The sequence below is a fragment of the Betta splendens genome, chromosome 9, assembly GCF_900634795.4.
Source record: "Betta splendens chromosome 9, fBetSpl5.4, whole genome shotgun sequence".
In the NCBI taxonomy this organism is placed as follows: Eukaryota; Metazoa; Chordata; class Actinopteri; order Anabantiformes; family Osphronemidae; genus Betta; species Betta splendens.
The window spans coordinates 371,768-389,313 of NC_040889.2; the positions used below are offsets into that span (position 1 = coordinate 371,768).

A 17,546-nucleotide genomic window follows, 5' to 3' on the forward strand; every position below is an offset into this window, starting at 1 on the left:
TAACGATGATTCCACCATAGACGACTACCTGCGGGAAGTTGATTATTGGACCTCCCTCATGCAACAGCTCGTGAGAAACTAAAGCTAATCTGGAAGACCACACCTAAGAGTGTCTATGTCTTCATGGAAACACTCGAGCCTGCCATTCGGGATCATTACTCTTCACTCTGTCGAGCTTTAAGAGAAGAATATGCCCCATATTCTGATCCGGCAAGGCCTACTTCCAAGGACGGAATACACCAGGTCTAGAAGAAGACAGTACATTCCAGTCCTTATTCCTGCATAATCTCCATGACAGCATCCAATTTGATGTCGCCATGCACTGTAAGACAAGTAGGAACACAATGCAGGGAGTTGTGAGATATGCCCAGCTGGTATGGAAAATGCTTGTACGCCCCATTAGGAGACCTTTAGCGGACACCAGAGTTTTTAGCATCCTGACCCATCGAACGTCTGACTGAACACTGACTCCCCACTAGTGGATTAAACCAGGCATCTTTTCCTATTACACTAGGTACGAAAGACATAGGTGGCCTAGACCAGGCACCAAGCCTGTGTCAAACACATCCACATACCAAAAGGGGGGAGCAGTCCCAGCTCCCAAAGGCGAGGGTAGACTAGTCCATCCCACAGCGTGATATGTATAAAGAGTACTAGTCCGCATCTATTGTAGGTCCCAAAAATCTTATCAGCAAGCTGGTAGAAATAGCTGGATCTCTGGATGAGCCTAAACAATTTGTAACCCACGCATAGTTAATTCTTCTCCTCAATGATTTTGCAGCCTCCTGAGACCCTCCAGGACAATCAGAGAAGATAATTTAGGTACGGGTAGCTAGGTAGGCTAATGAAATCTCATCTGCAAGTTAGCCTCCCGGTCAGAGTCAGTAGCAACTTATTGAGTTTCTGTTAAAGCCTTATCAAGGAAAGCCTTGTGTCCACTACCGTCACGGTTATGCATCCCTTTCAGGTACCACAACCCTGGGAGTACCAACTTAAATTGTGGTTAGATTAAGCTAGAAGCAGGTCCATGTCTTTATAGATCTCATGCAATGAGAGAATGTACACACTGTAGTCCACACCAGACACAGACATGTACACTTCATAAAGACACCACAATGCCTTGCCAGCCAACAACTCTTTCATGAATTGACCAACAAACTCTAACCACACCTCTCTTCACTCATCTATCCCTCTTTTCTTTTGTTTTCTTTCACCCGAGAAATACCTTGGAAATGATATGGTTTAGGATTTCTCAGACATGCTTTGCCTCTGCTCAGACATGCTCTCTCTCTCACACACACACACACACACACACACACACACACACACACACACACACACACACACACACACACACACACACACACACACACACACCCCTTTTACCTCAGGTAACACGCAAATTGGTTATTGGTCCCTGGAAACAGGGTGGTGCCCCGTAAATTAAGTAATTATTAATTCAATTCATAATTATAAAATCAATAATAGTTAAGTGTTTCACTTATTAAACTATAGACATTTGTCATATAGTTATATATATTTGAGCTAATAACCACATTTGTGATTCGAAATTATAGACATAATTGGTATCTCCCTGCAGCACGGTGGTGCGGTGGGTAGCACTGTCGCCTCACAGCAAGAAGGTTCTGGGTTTGATTCCCGGAGGCGGCCCTGGTGCCCTTCTGTGTGGAGTTTCCATGTTCTCCCCGTGTTTGCGTGGGTTCTCTCCGGGTTCTCCGGCTTCCTCCCACAGTCCAAAGACGTGCATTAGGTTGATTGGCTTCTCTCCATTGCCCGTAGGTGTGAGTGTGTGAGTGAATGGTTGTCTGTCTATGTGTTGTCCTGTGATGGACTGGTGACCCGTCCAGGGTGTACCCTGCCTCTCGCCCGTAGCCAGCTGGGATAGGCTCCGGCACCCCCGTGACCCCACACTAGGGAGTAAGCGGTTAAGAAAATGGATGGATGGATGGGTATCTCCCTTGTGCTCCTCGCATATCCCCAACAGCACACAGCACTTCACCGTCTGGAGGAGTATGAGGCTGAACTCATACAAGTAACCGCGAATATCAGACTGTGCTGAAGTACTCGCTGTCTTCTAAATAATCTACAGCAGTATTATTGCGCATACAATAATCTACTGCTCTAGACTATTGTATGCATTTATGACAAGTCAAATCTGTAATTAACACTAGAACACCTAAAGGACGTACACTTTTAAATATACCCCTAACAACGTCTGGGTGTTCATTTGTCCGGCACGCTCCAGCTGGCACCCTGCCAAGAGCCGCTTTTGTTAAATAAAGAGGGCCATCACCGACGCACTCTGTGGGGGGGGGCACATGGGCTTGCTCCTTGTTCCAACTCATGTTCCTATGAGTCTATAAGTGACATCCACTGTTACAATGTTCCACCGCTATGTGCTTGGATTTACAGTGTTAGACATTTCTGTAATTTCAACAGAATTTTACCCTATATCACAGAATACAATACTGTATATCGTTTTTTCAGTATATAACTGTAGTTTCCAGTGCATCATGGGATTTTTTGATAACATCACACATTTTATACAGCGATTTACCATATTTTTTGAAATTACAGCGCACCACTGTATTTACTTTTGGCGCTAACAGGTGTTCTTTCATCTAACGTATGCACTTTTTCCACTCCTGAGTTGAAAGTGATGCTTCCCTCGGTTTGACTGCTGCTGTTGGAGTTCACATTGATGAAGAAGGGTTTACGACATCGCAAAGGTAAATGCATAAGAAAACACACTGTAACAGTAACATCTGAAAGTGAGCCAAGCTAGCGACACATCTCTATCATTATCTGTCTATTTATCTCTTGTTGTTTTAAGGCATTTGGGTCATGCTGTAGCTAATATTCTTCAGTACCGGTAACGTAACGTTAGTAATGTTACAGAGGCTCGTGACGCGGTAAGCATCGAGGTCGGTGTTACAGCTAGCTAACTGCTAACAGTAGACTTCGAAGTTTGCTTTGTCAAAAGTTATTTGCTGCTGAGTGAAGAACTATGCCATCAGTGAGTGAGTTTATTATTGCACGGTAGAATATGCAAAAATATATAACTTTTGATAGACTTTAGATTGATAGACAGACCTGCTGCGGCAGCAGCGTTTCTGGTGAAACGATTCTTCAAAGCCAGTGTCACAGTAGCCACTCAGCACCATTTAGCCTCAGTATCAAACGTTTGTAACATGGTTGCATGGTTTGGTGATAGAGGCTGAAATAATGCTGTGTATCTACTGTAACACTTGACTTTGACCAGTATTTACCCACCACTGCTGATAGTTGAAAGGGAATTGAATTTGTCTTCTTATCCTTTATTTTATTTTGCTTATAGATTCCTTGTGTGAATAAATCTGGAGGATGGCACAAAATGCACTGCTGGAGTGAGCCAGGAGAGACCAGAGAAGTGGTGAAGAGAAAGACACCAGAACAACACAGTGTCATCCTTCCTTCATCATCTAACTGGAAGTGGAAGAGCTCAGATTAGTAAGTTCTTCTGAAGGTGGTTACTACCATTATTATTGTTATTTCTGACCTGATAGTTTATTGAGATCTGAATTTGTCGTGTCCTTTATTTTATTTTGCTCATAGAGTCCTTGTGTCAATAAATCCAGAGGATGGGCCCAAAATGCACTGCTTAAACTTGAGTGAGCCAGGCGAGGCCAGAGAGATGGTGAAGAGAAAGACAACAGAACAACAGTGTCATCCTTCTTTTATCATCTAACTGGAAGTGGACGAGCCCAAATTAGTAAGTTCATATAAAGTTGGTTACATCCATTATTTATGTGTTTTTCTGACCTGATAGTATCTGAAAGTCGAATATCTGAATTTGTCTTAACTTCTATTTTATTTAGCTTATAGAGTCCTTGTTAGAATAAATCAAGAGGATTTGTGCTACTAAAACCAGAGTGGAGATCAGAGAGATGGTCAGACAACAGAACAAAAGTGTCATTCTTTCTTTGTCATCTAACTGAATTTAGGTGGAAGAACTGAGATTAGTAAGTTAAGTAAGTTTTTATGAAGTTGGTTACAGCCATTATTATTGTTATTTCTGTCTTGATAGTTGAATCAACAGTCACATGCATTCAGTAGTGATTTTTCTGAAATATGTTAACTGTACTGTATTGTAAGTTTTGTTAAAAGGCCATGTTACGGTGTACCTTGCAAGTTTTAATGGTGTATGTACTTGAATGTTTTAAATACAATATTGTATTTTCAAACAGTTCAGTCCTAATTAATATAATTTTCAATGTTTTAAATAAACTTCCATATTTTGTATTTTGTAACGACTGGGTCTTGTGTATTCAGTTTAAATTTACAGTATATTATTATTATCATTATTATAGGTTTAATAGATATAAATGCATATAATTCATTAATTAATAAAGTATTAATTTAAAGTCATGGGAATACAGTAATACACAGGTAATCGAGGGATTTACGGTACCAATTACTGTAAATTTAAAATACAGTAATGATTACTGTATATTTGAGTTACAGCCCTACTACAAACCCTCTGAAATGTTTAACAGTGTACAACGTGAAAGGGCGAGTATAATTGTTGCGGTCTCACCGAAGGAAGCAATAAAAAACATCAACACAATAAGACAGTTTTGCTGCTTTCCTTATTTACAAAAAAACTAAAGTTCACACATTATTGCACTGCAGCGTTACCAAAAATTACAGAAAAGACGACAGTACAGCCATCTAGTGTTAACAAATGTGCAATTAAAATTATAATATAAACCAAAAACGCGTTTCGGTTTTATATTCCGTTTATTTAGTTACTTTCCCTTTCACCTGTACCACATAAAGTCATTCCAGAGCTACAGCCATGTTCCCAAGAGGTTCACCAGCCGCTTTTGGCAGTGAGCCATACACGGACGTTGTTCTGCCCGCTTTCATGTAAACACAGAACTCTTCAAAGTTTTTTCAAACGTAGATTTTGTGAATATCGTTATTCATATACAACATGTAAATGCAAATGCTTCCGTCATTGCAAGGTTACAGTCATGTTCCTACGAAGTTAACCAGCTGTTTATTTCGTTATTCCCTCTTTCATGTCCGTCTGGTGAATGAAAGTGGGCGTGGCCATCCACGTCCCAGAGCAGTGACACTGGGGGGAAGGTGAAACACGAATCAACATGCAGGACAAAGATCTGCGTTTCTCTGCCTGCTACAGCCTCGGCTGCGTTGGGCTCCCTTTCACCTGTACCATATAAAATGTGTTCCTACAAAGTTGACCAGCCGCTTTCAGAATCGCTTTTATTCCCCAGATTTGAACAGGGAAAACATTTTAATTTTATTTTATTTTATTTATTTGTTTATTTTTTTGTTTATTTATTTAAAAATTAAAACGTTAACATGTGATTTGCCCGCTTTGATGTAAACAAAACTCTTCAAAGCGTTTTACTTTACATTCCGTCTATTTCGTTATTCCCACTTTCATATTTATCTGATAAATAAAAGTGGGCGGGGCTATCAGTCCCGTAGCAAAGGTAAGCGCTGACTGTGGGGGCTGGGCGCATCAACATACAGGACAAAGACCTGTGTTCCTCTGCTACAGCCTCCTCTTTCAGCCTGTTGCTTTGGCCCGTTATTCCTCCATAAATTCCTCCACCATACTGGTGCCACATGTTGACAAAGTTGAACAGCCGCTTTCATGTAGACACAATACTCTTCAAAGCATTTTGCTTCACATTTTGTTTATTTCGTTATTCATATACAACATGCAATTGCAAATGCTGCACCGAGCTATTTTGCTTTGACGAGTTTTGTGTCTACATGAAAGTGTCACAACCTCAGTCAATTACTCCACTATCTAGCCAGTTCCGGTTTTATTTTGTAATCATTTCCTGTTTAGCTCCCATATCCAGTCAGTCTAGTTTTACTTCCGGTCCTTGTTAACCCCACCTGCACGTAATTCAGTAATCAGTAGTTCAGTACTTAAGCACCACCTCTCACCCCAGCACCTTGCCAGATTGTCTGAGTTCATTCCATGACCAGCCGTCCAGCGTTGTCGAGTTTCCAGTTTCCGTGCATGACCTTGTTTGGTAATACCTTTTTGATTCTTGCCCAGCCTATGATAACCCTGCCTAGCGTGTATAACCTCTGCCTGTTTTTGACCACGTCTTTTGCCCAAGCCCTGTCAGATATCGTTTTTGCCAACCTGTGTATGACCACTGCCTGCCTGACTATGTTCCTATTAAAGCAATCTTTTACTCAAGTTTCGCTGTGCATTTGGGTCCTTCCACCGTTGTGCCATTGTGACAGAAAGCGGGCAGAACAACGTCCATGCGTGTGTCACCGCTGAAAGCGGTTGGTGAACCTCTTGGGAACATGGCTCTAGCTCTGCAATGACTTTATGTGATACAGGTGAAAGGGAAATAAAGAAAGAAACGGAATATAAAACGGAAACGCTTTCAAGCATTTATATTTTTATTGCACATTTATTAATACTGTACTGTCGTTTTTTTCGTAATTTTTGGTGACGTTACAGTGCAAACCGTATGGGATTTTTTTTTTTCTAAATAAAAATAATGTTTGCCCTGTTCAAACCTGGGGAATAAAAACGATTCTGATTCTGAAAGCGGCTGATCAACTTCGTAGGAACACATTTCATATGGTACAGGTGAAAGGGAGACTAACAACCCAAAGCAGCCGAGGCTGTAGCAGGCAGAGAAACGTAGATCTTTGTCCTGCATGTTGATGCGTGTTTCCCCTTCCCCCAGTGTCCTTGCTCTGGGACGTGGATGGCCACGCCCACTTTCATTTACCAGACGGCCATGAAAGAGGAAATAACAAAATAAACAGCTGGTTAACTTCATAGGAACATGACTGTAGCTCTGCAATGACTTGTGGTACAGGTGAAAGGAGTAATAACGAAATAAATGGAATATAAAACGAAAATGCTTTCAAGTATATATTTTTATTGCACATTTGTTAAAAGTTAATGGGTGTGTTGTCAAATTTTCTGTAATTTTTAGCATATGCATTTACATGTGGTATCTGAATAACGAACGGAAACGGAATATAAAAAGGAAACGCTTTCAAGCGCTTTTGGTTTATATTTTTTATTGCACATTTATTAAAACTTGATAGGTGTACTATCATCTTTTCTGTAATTTTTGGTTACGTTACAGTGCAAACAATATTTGAACTAGTTTTTTTGTAAATAAACAAAGCTTCGCCACATTTGATAAAGATCTGAAACTGTCTTATTGTATTGTTGATGTCTTTTATTGCTTCCTTCGGTGAGACCGCAACAATGACACGTTTAAATCCAAGCACATAGCGGTGGAACATTGTAACAGTGGATGTCACTCATAGACTCAAAGGAACTGTGTAGCCTTGCAGGCAGGAGCAGGGTCAGTGAGCCCATGCAACCCACCACCTTTAGTGCGTCAGTGATGGCCCTCTTTACGAACAAAATCAGCTGTTCACAGATGATTTAGGGTGTCAGCTAGCTGAGCAGATCATTTGAACACATTGTAGTTGGAACTGGTATATTTAGAAAACCCAGTAGTCCTAGCGTTAAAGATAGGTCATTTTGTGTCTATGATAAGACTTGGTGAATACAGAACCTTTATACGACTCCTTAGAAAGTAGTCAGACCTGTCAGTGCAGAGCTGACTCATGCAGACTTCTTCGTCTGGTAAAACCTGAGGTCGACGAACCGGCTCTACTCTGCAGTTATGGGACACATTAAAAATCCTAGCAACTTAATAATTTATAAATCAACCAATCTTAAGGAGATAATAAATTCTAAAGTAAATAACTGAAAATGTAGAAACAAACAAATATAGATTTATTCATCACAATAATTAAATTGTTGTTTTGTAAGTAGATGTTGTGTATTTTAGAATTATTTTTTTTAATTCTGGATTTCCTTTTAATTCTCCAAATATTTATTTTTGCTTTCATTCATTTATTCATCCACGCTAAACATCTTGCTTTCGTCAGTTCCTCTAGCAGGATAGTTTTCCACATTTCCACATTTCCACATTCCACTCCCTTAAGGCATGTGTGTTTTTCTCCTGTTTGTACTTGTCGCCTGGGTTTGCTTGGTAACAGCTGTGTTCCTTTGAGACTTAAAAGGTGAACGGTCTAAACAACAGAGAGAGTAGAGGGAGAGAAGAGGTTGAAATATCATAATATCATTTTGAGACAAATGGCCCACCCTTAATAAAGTGTCAATGTGTACATTTGTTCATCCAGCTCAATTTTACAACAATTAATGCTTTTGCTTACGAGGTCTTGTAGGAAATGTAAACTATCAACAGTTAGTTAAATGTTAGTTGAATCTGTTCTCTGATACTACATGATATCAGATAGTACGTTTGTGTCAGTGTTTAGTGAATGAAATTACAGTATAAACAAACTTTGTTTTTGAGCTGGACACTTATATTGGAGATAAAGACAAATTTGGTAGTTTGTGGTTTTGTATATGTGTTTATTGAAAAAGTGTAATCTGTACAGAGCCACAGTAAATGTACGGTAATAACACTGAAAATGGAAAATTGAACAAATATGTGATATTAGGTAAATTAATAAGATGTACAAATAAATAAAAGTTACAGCAAAGATCACTTCGGAAAAAGGAAGGAAAAAGTAAAGTCTCTTTATTTCATAATTTTCCAGTATTTAAGCACATGTATAGCTTCCTACAGGTGCTCCTTACAAACACAAATGCAACTAACAGTAGGAGAGAAAAGAACAACATTATAACACATCAGCTCTACAGAATCAATGATTCCCAGTCACCTGGTTTCCCGTAAACAGATGGGAAGGGGTGTGGTGGAGCCTCAGGGATCAAGTGATCTAGGTAGAGAAGCTGTTCAGTGGTTTCAGACACCATACAGAGCAAACAAAGCAGAAGCAGGAAAAGTGAAGCTGAGGAGGTAAGTGTCTAACAACATTACTTCCACTTCTGTCCAAACTATAACACCGATAACAGTGTTACCAGATATACGGTACCGTAGCGGACTCAATTTAAAAAATTAGTGTTAATGCAGAAACATTAACGCGCCACTCTCTCGGACTGACTCTCCCACTGGGCGGGAGTGTTTGCCCCTGGTTCTCATGGGGCGGACAGCGTTGACCCCCGGTGGCCCACTCTGGCCCGGGTGCTGTCTCTGTGGCTGCTGCAGCTCTGCCTGGGGGGCTCTGTGTGGGCGGCTTGGGTCGTGACACCTGCCCTCCTGGAACTGAAGGTGTGTGGGCTCCCTGGCTGCTAGAGTTCTTTCCTCTGCTTGTTGGATGGGCGTAGTGTAGCTCCTCCCATCACCCCATCACAAGTGGCATTGTTCATGCACCAACGTCTGCCTCACCCTTTGGGTGAACAATGTTAAGCTACAGCTTTACTAACCTTGAAGTGGGACACTCAACACCTGAGCTGATAAACAGGCTTTCTAAACCCAACTGTAAGTATTACTGATAATTATCACTACCAATATCAATGTGTGAATATGGAAATTGTGGTATTGTATGTCATGGCAAATATTAAGTATTATAAGATTATGTATAATAATGCTTATGTTTATGTTAATGATATATGCATTTTTTGTATGAGTGTGTGCACAAACCTTAGCACTATTATACTATACTAGTATAAATATTACTTTCACAGGTAAACCACAGTACAGCAGATGTTTAGTTATGAATGTACATCCCTATTTATTTATTTTTTGACCATTTTTTACTTAACTGATTTGTTTGGTTTCAGCAGCTGAGGTTACCTCAGTCCAGACGTGGATTGCATCAATAATTATCATATTAATACGATATTTTTGGGGTCTGTATGATCTACGATATCACAGAGCCAATATACGATAGTTTTGACACTGCCATTCATCCGGTTTTAATTTTGTTTTGATTGACCCGCAAATCACCAGAAACTGTTTTCATTCGTAGCTGGTTGGCCCTCTGTCAATCACATCAGCAGCACTGCTGATTGATTCAATGAGCTGCTTGTTTTGGCCTTGTTTTCAGTTACACTGTTCATCTAGCATTGCAACAAAAGCGAAAAAAAAGTAAATGCAAGTTCAGAACTGAAGCAATTCATTTGTTCATTTCGTTAATATCCAGCAGGTGGCGCGGTGGGTGTTGCAATAATGGTCACGGTTCTCAAACACCATATACTAAAATGCCACAAGCAATTAAAACCCTGTGAAAACCTAGCAAAAACGTACCACATTAATGTGACTTATGTCCCGCATCTTTCATCCATCCATCAATCGTAGTTTTACAGTGCGACAGTTGCTTGGTAGCAGTCACATGGTGATGAACGAATGAACGTTCCGTAAGGACCCGTATGAAATAATCATGAACGTACTGAAGTGTTGCTACTCGCTAAAGAGCCTGTAAATGTATGTTGGCTGCCAGGTGAAAAATAAACGTCAGAAATCAGACATCGTTCATATCGACACAGCCCCATATCTGATGTACAGCTGTCACGTGACAAAAGAACGAAAGAATGATCCGTAAGGATCCATATGAACAAATCAAGAACGAACTGAGTGCTTGCTGCTTTACAGACCAGAGCAGCCTGGCTGTCACGTGACAAAAGAACTAATCCAGGAGGACAGATGCTTGGTTAAGTAATTTCTGAACAAATTATTTCTTTTTCCTGTCCTACTGACTGAGCTTAAGCAGCTGCTGCCATGTGGCAAGAGAAGGTACTTCATTAAAATTAATCATTCACTGAAAGGACTCCCGAGTCATATAAAAGATTAGATCATAACCTTCACAAATGACACATCATTACCAAGCAGCATTATTGGCCTGTCTGTGAGTTGGATGCTATGTTTCAGGGATGGGTTCAACCACCATTGAATGAGGCAGAATCATTTTTCCGCTACTGCGATGTTCGGGTGGGGTCGTACATTATAGTGTTAAAAAACATGTAAACATTGTTTTGCAAACAGTTGCTTAAAACTAAAGAATGGTATACATTGCAGACTTATTACTGCCTTAGACCTCCTCCATACATGCTGGTAAAGAACAACACAGATGTGGCAGCTTTTTTAAGGCCTGATACCAATAGCAAACTCAAGATTTGTGTGAAGGAGTGTCAAACAGGTGCTATGGTGATTTCATACTGGTCAAGGTAGTTGCTAATAATTATGAATGGATGGTTTCTATTCACCAAAGCTGAAATAATGGAGTGTTAACTGTTTACCTAAAGGGTGGGGAACTCAATGAGAATGGGTTACACATTTGCTAGATATGTCTTTTGCTCTGCTGGAATATTGATGATGAAAACTGAGTTGGTTAAATAGTTAAATAGTTGTTTTCCCTAAAAAATGATTTTTCTTCCCTTAATAAAACACATTTATAGTTTTAAGTATTATATATATGGAAAAGAGAATTTCAAATGGTTGTGTTTTTTTTAAATAAACATAACATATATAAATAAACACACATATGCTTAAACATACACTATGTGTATGTATGTTTTCTGATTGGGTAAACTGGGCTTGAACTGATCATCTTCTGCTTCTCAGACTAAAGCTTTACCAACTGATCCACCTGTGGCTGTGTGGAAGTAGTTGGTGCCTTATTGCATAAGCAATAGCAATAAAGTATTACTGTAACTGTAACATTTTGAATTATGTTTATATGTTTTCAGTCTCCATAAATAACCAATCAACAATAGATATTTATACTTTATTTATATATCATGTTTTTAAAATATTCACATCAGGAAGTAGCAGAAGGTACCAGGTTCAAACCCAGATGATCCCACCAGGTCTTTGTGTGGGAAACTTCACACTAGCTTCTGGAGTGCACCCCATATGCGGCTGCTCACCTGCAGGAAGGGAACAGGTCAGATGCAGAGAACACAATTTCCCCAAGGGAATCAATGAGGGTCCATGTACAGTTTGCGTACGTTTTAACAGTTTGATTTCCCCACCAGATTTAAAGCTGTTTTTTCCACCTGCAGCTCCTCTGGTGTGGTTCAGAGTCTGGTCACAGGACAGACACCCACCAGCTAAAGTCTTTTCTAAATCAGAGATCTGAGAGGATCGGGTTGATCGTCCTGTGATTAGTTTATTTCTCTGTGCTTCGTGTCACCTCTTTCTGCGACAAATGTAGAGAAATGAGCGAAATACGTGTTTAACGTATGTTTGGAGAAAGTCAGCTTGGATTTCAGAAAATTATTATTATTATAATAAAGTATTGGTAATTAATGAATTTGGATTCAACCAAAATCTTGAAGTGATTTTAATTAAAAGATTCACGGTCAGACAGCTAAACTCAGAATAGGAATAGGCATGCTCTGCATACGCCACAAGCGTCAACAAAGCAAAGTACTCTCCTGTCAGCACTAATACAGTATGTTTAGCCAACCTGGGTCACCTCCACCTGCTGCTAAGTCACATCAACCTCCAGAAAAGGATGAGATCACACTAGTGACGTGCGGTCAGGGTAGGCAGGGCCTCACCTCACACCACTACCCATCGGACAGCAACTGTGTGACCGATGTATACAATGTGTCTTTGGTCCTGCTCCTTTATATGACAACAGCTCTAACACGCAGACTTCGTTAGATTTCTTGTTCGCTATAAACTGGTGGCTACAGGCCTAATGAAAGACCAGAGAGATAGAGAGCCTGGTAGATAAAGAGATAAAGAGAAAGGTGTATGTGATCTTACATGAGCAGAATAATAGACCTTTGACTAGATATGAGTTTTTTGACCTATCCAATGTCTCACTACCTTTTCAGGAAACATAGGGACAGTAGCTTGCAAATCCAAAATGAAATCTTCAGGATGGAACAACCATGCGCCATATGCCCCGAAACTAGATTTCGAATGCATGACAGTTGGCAACATTTGTTTAGGCAAGGTACATAAGCTAGTTGATGAGAGTACATTCTTTAAAATGCTTCATTCCAAAGACTTCCCACCATGTTTGAACTATGTCTCAACACCATATGTGTGAAAGAGATATTCCTGTTCAATAGAAAAGCCTTTATTGCCAACTTAAACTCCCAGTCACAGAGAACCTTACTTGGGTTGCAACGTTTTCAAGCTCACAAACCCTGACAACCAATTAGGAGCATCCATTGGGGTAGGTCCTCAACCTTCATAGGAATAATAAAAGCAAGCATCCAGAAGGTTAACTCTAACAGATGGGTAACATACCATTTAGAATCACATGACCATGTCTGCCTGACAACAGGGCCCAAGCATTACAGAGATTTTCTGCCCCTTTGCTACAGCCTTACTGAATGTAAGAAATTTCAACTTTTGCTTATTCTTTATTCAAAAGCCGAGAACTGTTCCTTCAGTTCATGAAGAGCTTCATGAAAAGGATTCTTCTAGGGTCTTGCAGGTAGCAGCGTACATAAACCCTGAAATGTTTCCTCTGGTTCTAACTCCGCCGTAAATCATATAATTTTACATTTATGAATTCCAATACAATATTTAACATTGAATTTTGGCAAGAATTACTACAGGTGCGTGGCTATTGTTGTTGAACTCACCATGTTATGATTGCCATAGTCACAATCTTGTGCTCCTGTTTCAGCCTCAGTGACTCCTGTGACATCCGACAGACTCGGAGCAGCCAAAGCATCCTGTGAGCACAGTGGCTGTATTAAAAAACAAGAGAGAAGCAAACTTTTCAACATGAGTCAGTGACTTTAAAGCCACAACATGAAACTCAAAATTGAGTCCAACACCAGACTCCTTTTAAACAAAGGCACAACGTCATTGTGTGAGATCCTAGACTAAGTTTCACTTTAATACAAGTGACAGCAGGTGTTTAGCTCTGGATCTGTGGCTTTTTCAGAAGATGAGTCTTATTGTGGAGGAGAGGGATGAAGCAGAGTCTCCAGGATCAAGATGTGTATCTATGAAGAACGACTGGTCCAGATTTGAGCCTCTGTCATTCAGTTCTGAACCTGGAGCCTCAAATACAAAGTACGATTATCTGTATCTTGTAGATTCATTTATAAAAATATATGATAAACTGTAGACACTTCTATGTGAATTGGACTGTGAACAAGGATGTGACAAACCAGTAAAAGAGATGGTTGATTTATTTTATCTTTTTTTCTCTTTCTATTTTGATTTTGATCGAAAGTATGAAACGTCCTGATGATCTGCAGCAACAGTTGTTTGTGTTTAGAGCCAGAGAAATTACTTTGATCAGAGAATTGATCAGTAACTGATGTGATATGAAAACATGTTTGTGTTTGCAGAGGTCAGAACCACAAGCAAAGAGCAGAACCTCCAGGACCCAGCTGTCTGTCTATGAAGAGTGACTGGTCCAAAGAAGAGCCTTGGGAGTTCAGTAATGGACCTGGAGCCTCAGACTTAAAGTAAGAGCTAGTTTTTACTGTGGGTTGTTTGGGGGGGGGGGTTCCTTTGTTGCAGTCGGAGGAAGGGCAGAGTGGACTGCGTGGTGCTGAGGTATAAACAGCTGCTACTGGGAGTAGACGCCTGGTCTGGAGAGGTGTGACAAGGGGGCTGTGGTTGGAGACTGAGGGTTGGGCAGAATCAAATCTATTAAAGAACAGGTTTAACTCATTTGCCCAGGCTTAGTCACCTGTGACCGGGCGACCATTTCCAGCCTCACCATACCCCGAGATGTGTTTTAATCCTCCTCACACATAACTGACATTTTTCTGCTCCAGGCGATGCTCCAGCCTCTTTCTGTTACTGTCCTTGTGCCTTCTGATGTTGTACTTCAAGTCCCTCTGTGTCACAACCTGGACTTTTATTTTGCCACTTCCTGTTTTATTTTCTTGCCACTTTTGGTTTTGTTTTTCATATTTAGGTTCTGTTTTCTGCCATGGACTCTGGTTTTTAGCCTGCTTTGTAGTTCCTGTTTTACATTTGTCACTTCCTGTCCTGCCATATGCATTCTTGTTACAATGTAGAATGTACTAGACTTACTGGGAGCTGTGGTCCAGACTACTTTACCTGCCATGGCAGCCGACTCAAACAACCAGGTGCTGTGTTACCAGCATGTTCAGACACATTACCAGCTTTTTCAGTTCTAAAACTGGCAGACTTTCTTCATAAACATAGTTCTCCACAACTTCTGTAAGAGGTCCAATGCACATAGGATAGGATACAACTTTATTAACCCCAAAATAGGGAAAATTCTTGTGTTTACAGCAGCAGCATGACAGACAGAAAGAAAAGTAAATGCCAACAGTTAATAAAAAGAAAACTCTGATCACAACATGAAACATTGTAGTGGAAGTTTTTACCATCCATAACCTAGAATACCACTTGTTAAGTGTTACGTTTTTACACATCGTCCAAACACTTATTGACCTTTGTGTAGCTTCACCTGATGAGCAAATCCAAAGATAGTCTTCATGGTTAAAAAGAAATCTGTATCTTGTAGATTCATCTATGAAAATATATGATAAACTGTAGACATTTCTATGTGAATTGGACTGTGAACAAGGATGTGACAAACCAGTAAAAGAGATGGTTGATTTATTTTATCTTTTTTTCTCTTTCTATTTTGATTCTGATCCAAAGCATGAAACATCCTGATGATCTGCAGCAGCAGTTGTTTGTGTTTAGAGCCAGAGAAATTACTTTGATCAGAGAATTGATCAGTAACTGATGTGATATCAATGAAAACATGTTTGTGTTTGCAGAGGTCAGAACCACAGGCGAAGAGCAAAACCTCCAGGACCCAGCTGTCTGTCTATGAAGAGTGACTGGTCCAACGTTGAGCCTGTGGAGTTCAGTAATGGACCTGGAGCCTCAGACTTAAAGTAAGAGCTAGTTTTTACTGTGGGTTGTTGGGGGGGGGGGGGTCCTTTGATCAGAGAATTGATCAGTAACTGATGTGATATCAATGAAAACATGTTTGTGTTTGCAGAGGTCAGAACCACAGGCAAAGAGCAGAACCTCCAGGACCCAGCTGTCTGTCTATGAAGAGTGACTGGTCCAAAGAAGAGCCTTGGGAGTTCAGTAATGGACCTGGAGCCTCAGACTTAAAGTAAGAGCTAGTTTTTACTGTGGGTTGTTGGGGGGGGGGGGGTCCTTTGATCAGAGAATTGATCAGTAACTGATGTGATATCAATGAAAACATGTTTGTGTTTGCAGAGGTCAGAACCACAGGCAAAGAGCAGAACCTCCAGGACCCAGCTGTCTGTCTATGAAGAGTGACTGGTCCAAAGAAGAGCCTTGGGAGTTCAGTAATGGACCTGGAGCCTCAGACTTAAAGTAAGGTTAAAAAGGTTAAAAAGAAAGAATTTATTGTCCATGATTCAACTCGGTCTAATACTGACTGCTATTCAGTACACAGCTAGATGCGTTTTGCTGCCAGCTGTTACACCTTTCAGGTTTTATATTCCATTAGCATACAGTATAGTCATGAACTTTTATCGAACCAATCGTAGCAAGTATTTTTTCCTCACATTTCTCACCACCTTTGCATGCCTCCCTTTACTTACTACAGTGCCGTCTGCCATTACAAACAAGTGCTTTACCAATACCTCAGAACAAAAAATAAGGTAAACAACAATTTGTTCCGCACTTTCTTGCACTCCTATGCGTTTTGGTGACTTGGTGGCTCAGTTGGTAGGGTCCACCAGAATACTAACTGTGTCCTTGAGTAAGAGAGCCATTCTAATTATATGAAAAAAAATAAAATAAATGCAAAAATGAATGAAATAATGAATCAATAACTAACCAAAATACCCACTCATTGTCTCGTACAAATATTCTGTAATCACATTTCATGTCAGGAGAGAATAAGAATTTTGCTGACAATTGTGAAACTCAAGGCAACACATGACTACCTTGTAACAGTGGGTCTGTGTTGTCTTGCTGTTAGTGAATGTCCTCTGATTGTCACGGCGCTCTAGGTAGCGGACCCACATGCAACAGCGGAGACAAGACTGGGTGGTAATGCAGTTTACTGGTTCTCGTGGTCAGGCAGGCAAAGGTCGGTACACAGAGGAAGCAGTTACGGTACAGGCAGGGATTAGACAATCGGTGGTCACAAGACGGGCTGGGGTCAACTTACGGCAGGACAGGATCATAGGCAAGGCAAGAGTCAAGGTCAGGAGAAGCAGGATCATTCACGGTCTTCAAGATACAGATACAAACGCTGGATTGCTGGCTAATGCTCGTAGACAATCAGGCAGGGTGCTGGGGTGAGAGGTGGTGCTTAAGTAGTGAGTAATGATGGCTAGATGGGAAACAGGTGAGTAGTCTGGAACAGGAAGTTGTCAGATTTCGGCAAGGATCGGACCCACATGCACAGCGATGACGCGGTAGACAGTGGATATAATTAAGGAAGTCTTTAATGACAGAATCCAGGTCACAAAACGGTCCAGGTCATTCACAGGTAGACACAGATTAACAACACCACAGGGATTAGGCGAAATCGAGTCCGAGGACAGGCGTGAGTCAATACCAGAAAGGGCTCAGATCTCAGGAACAGAATCGGCGGGCGTAGACAGGTCCAGAACCGAGCAGAGTTCAGTAACAGAGTGACTTACGAGATTGGTCAGGATCAGGCGAGAAGCAATGGTCAAA

General features: G+C 40.6%; 1 protein-coding gene and 1 long non-coding RNA gene across 2 annotated transcripts in view; both read left to right on the forward strand.

Annotated features, from left to right (window-relative positions):
* The first annotated feature begins 3,232 nt into the window (after positions 1–3,232).
* Positions 3,233–4,239, forward strand: LOC129604653 (uncharacterized). The gene is made up of 3 exons (XR_008695723.1): positions 3,233–3,510; positions 3,616–3,772; positions 3,879–4,239. It is a non-coding gene; the product is annotated as an uncharacterized LOC129604653 (long non-coding RNA).
* A 4,618-nt stretch (positions 4,240–8,857) lies between these two features.
* LOC114861868 (NLR family CARD domain-containing protein 3-like) overlaps positions 8,858–17,546 on the forward strand; it is a 34,910-nt gene continuing 26,221 nt past the window's right edge. The window contains 6 exon segments of the mRNA XM_029161538.3: positions 8,858–8,924; positions 13,822–13,952; positions 14,234–14,353; positions 15,653–15,772; positions 15,880–15,999; positions 16,107–16,226. Coding sequence (XP_029017371.3) covers positions 13,825–13,952; positions 14,234–14,353; positions 15,653–15,772; positions 15,880–15,999; positions 16,107–16,226 — 608 coding nt within the window. The 5' untranslated portion in view covers positions 8,858–8,924; positions 13,822–13,824.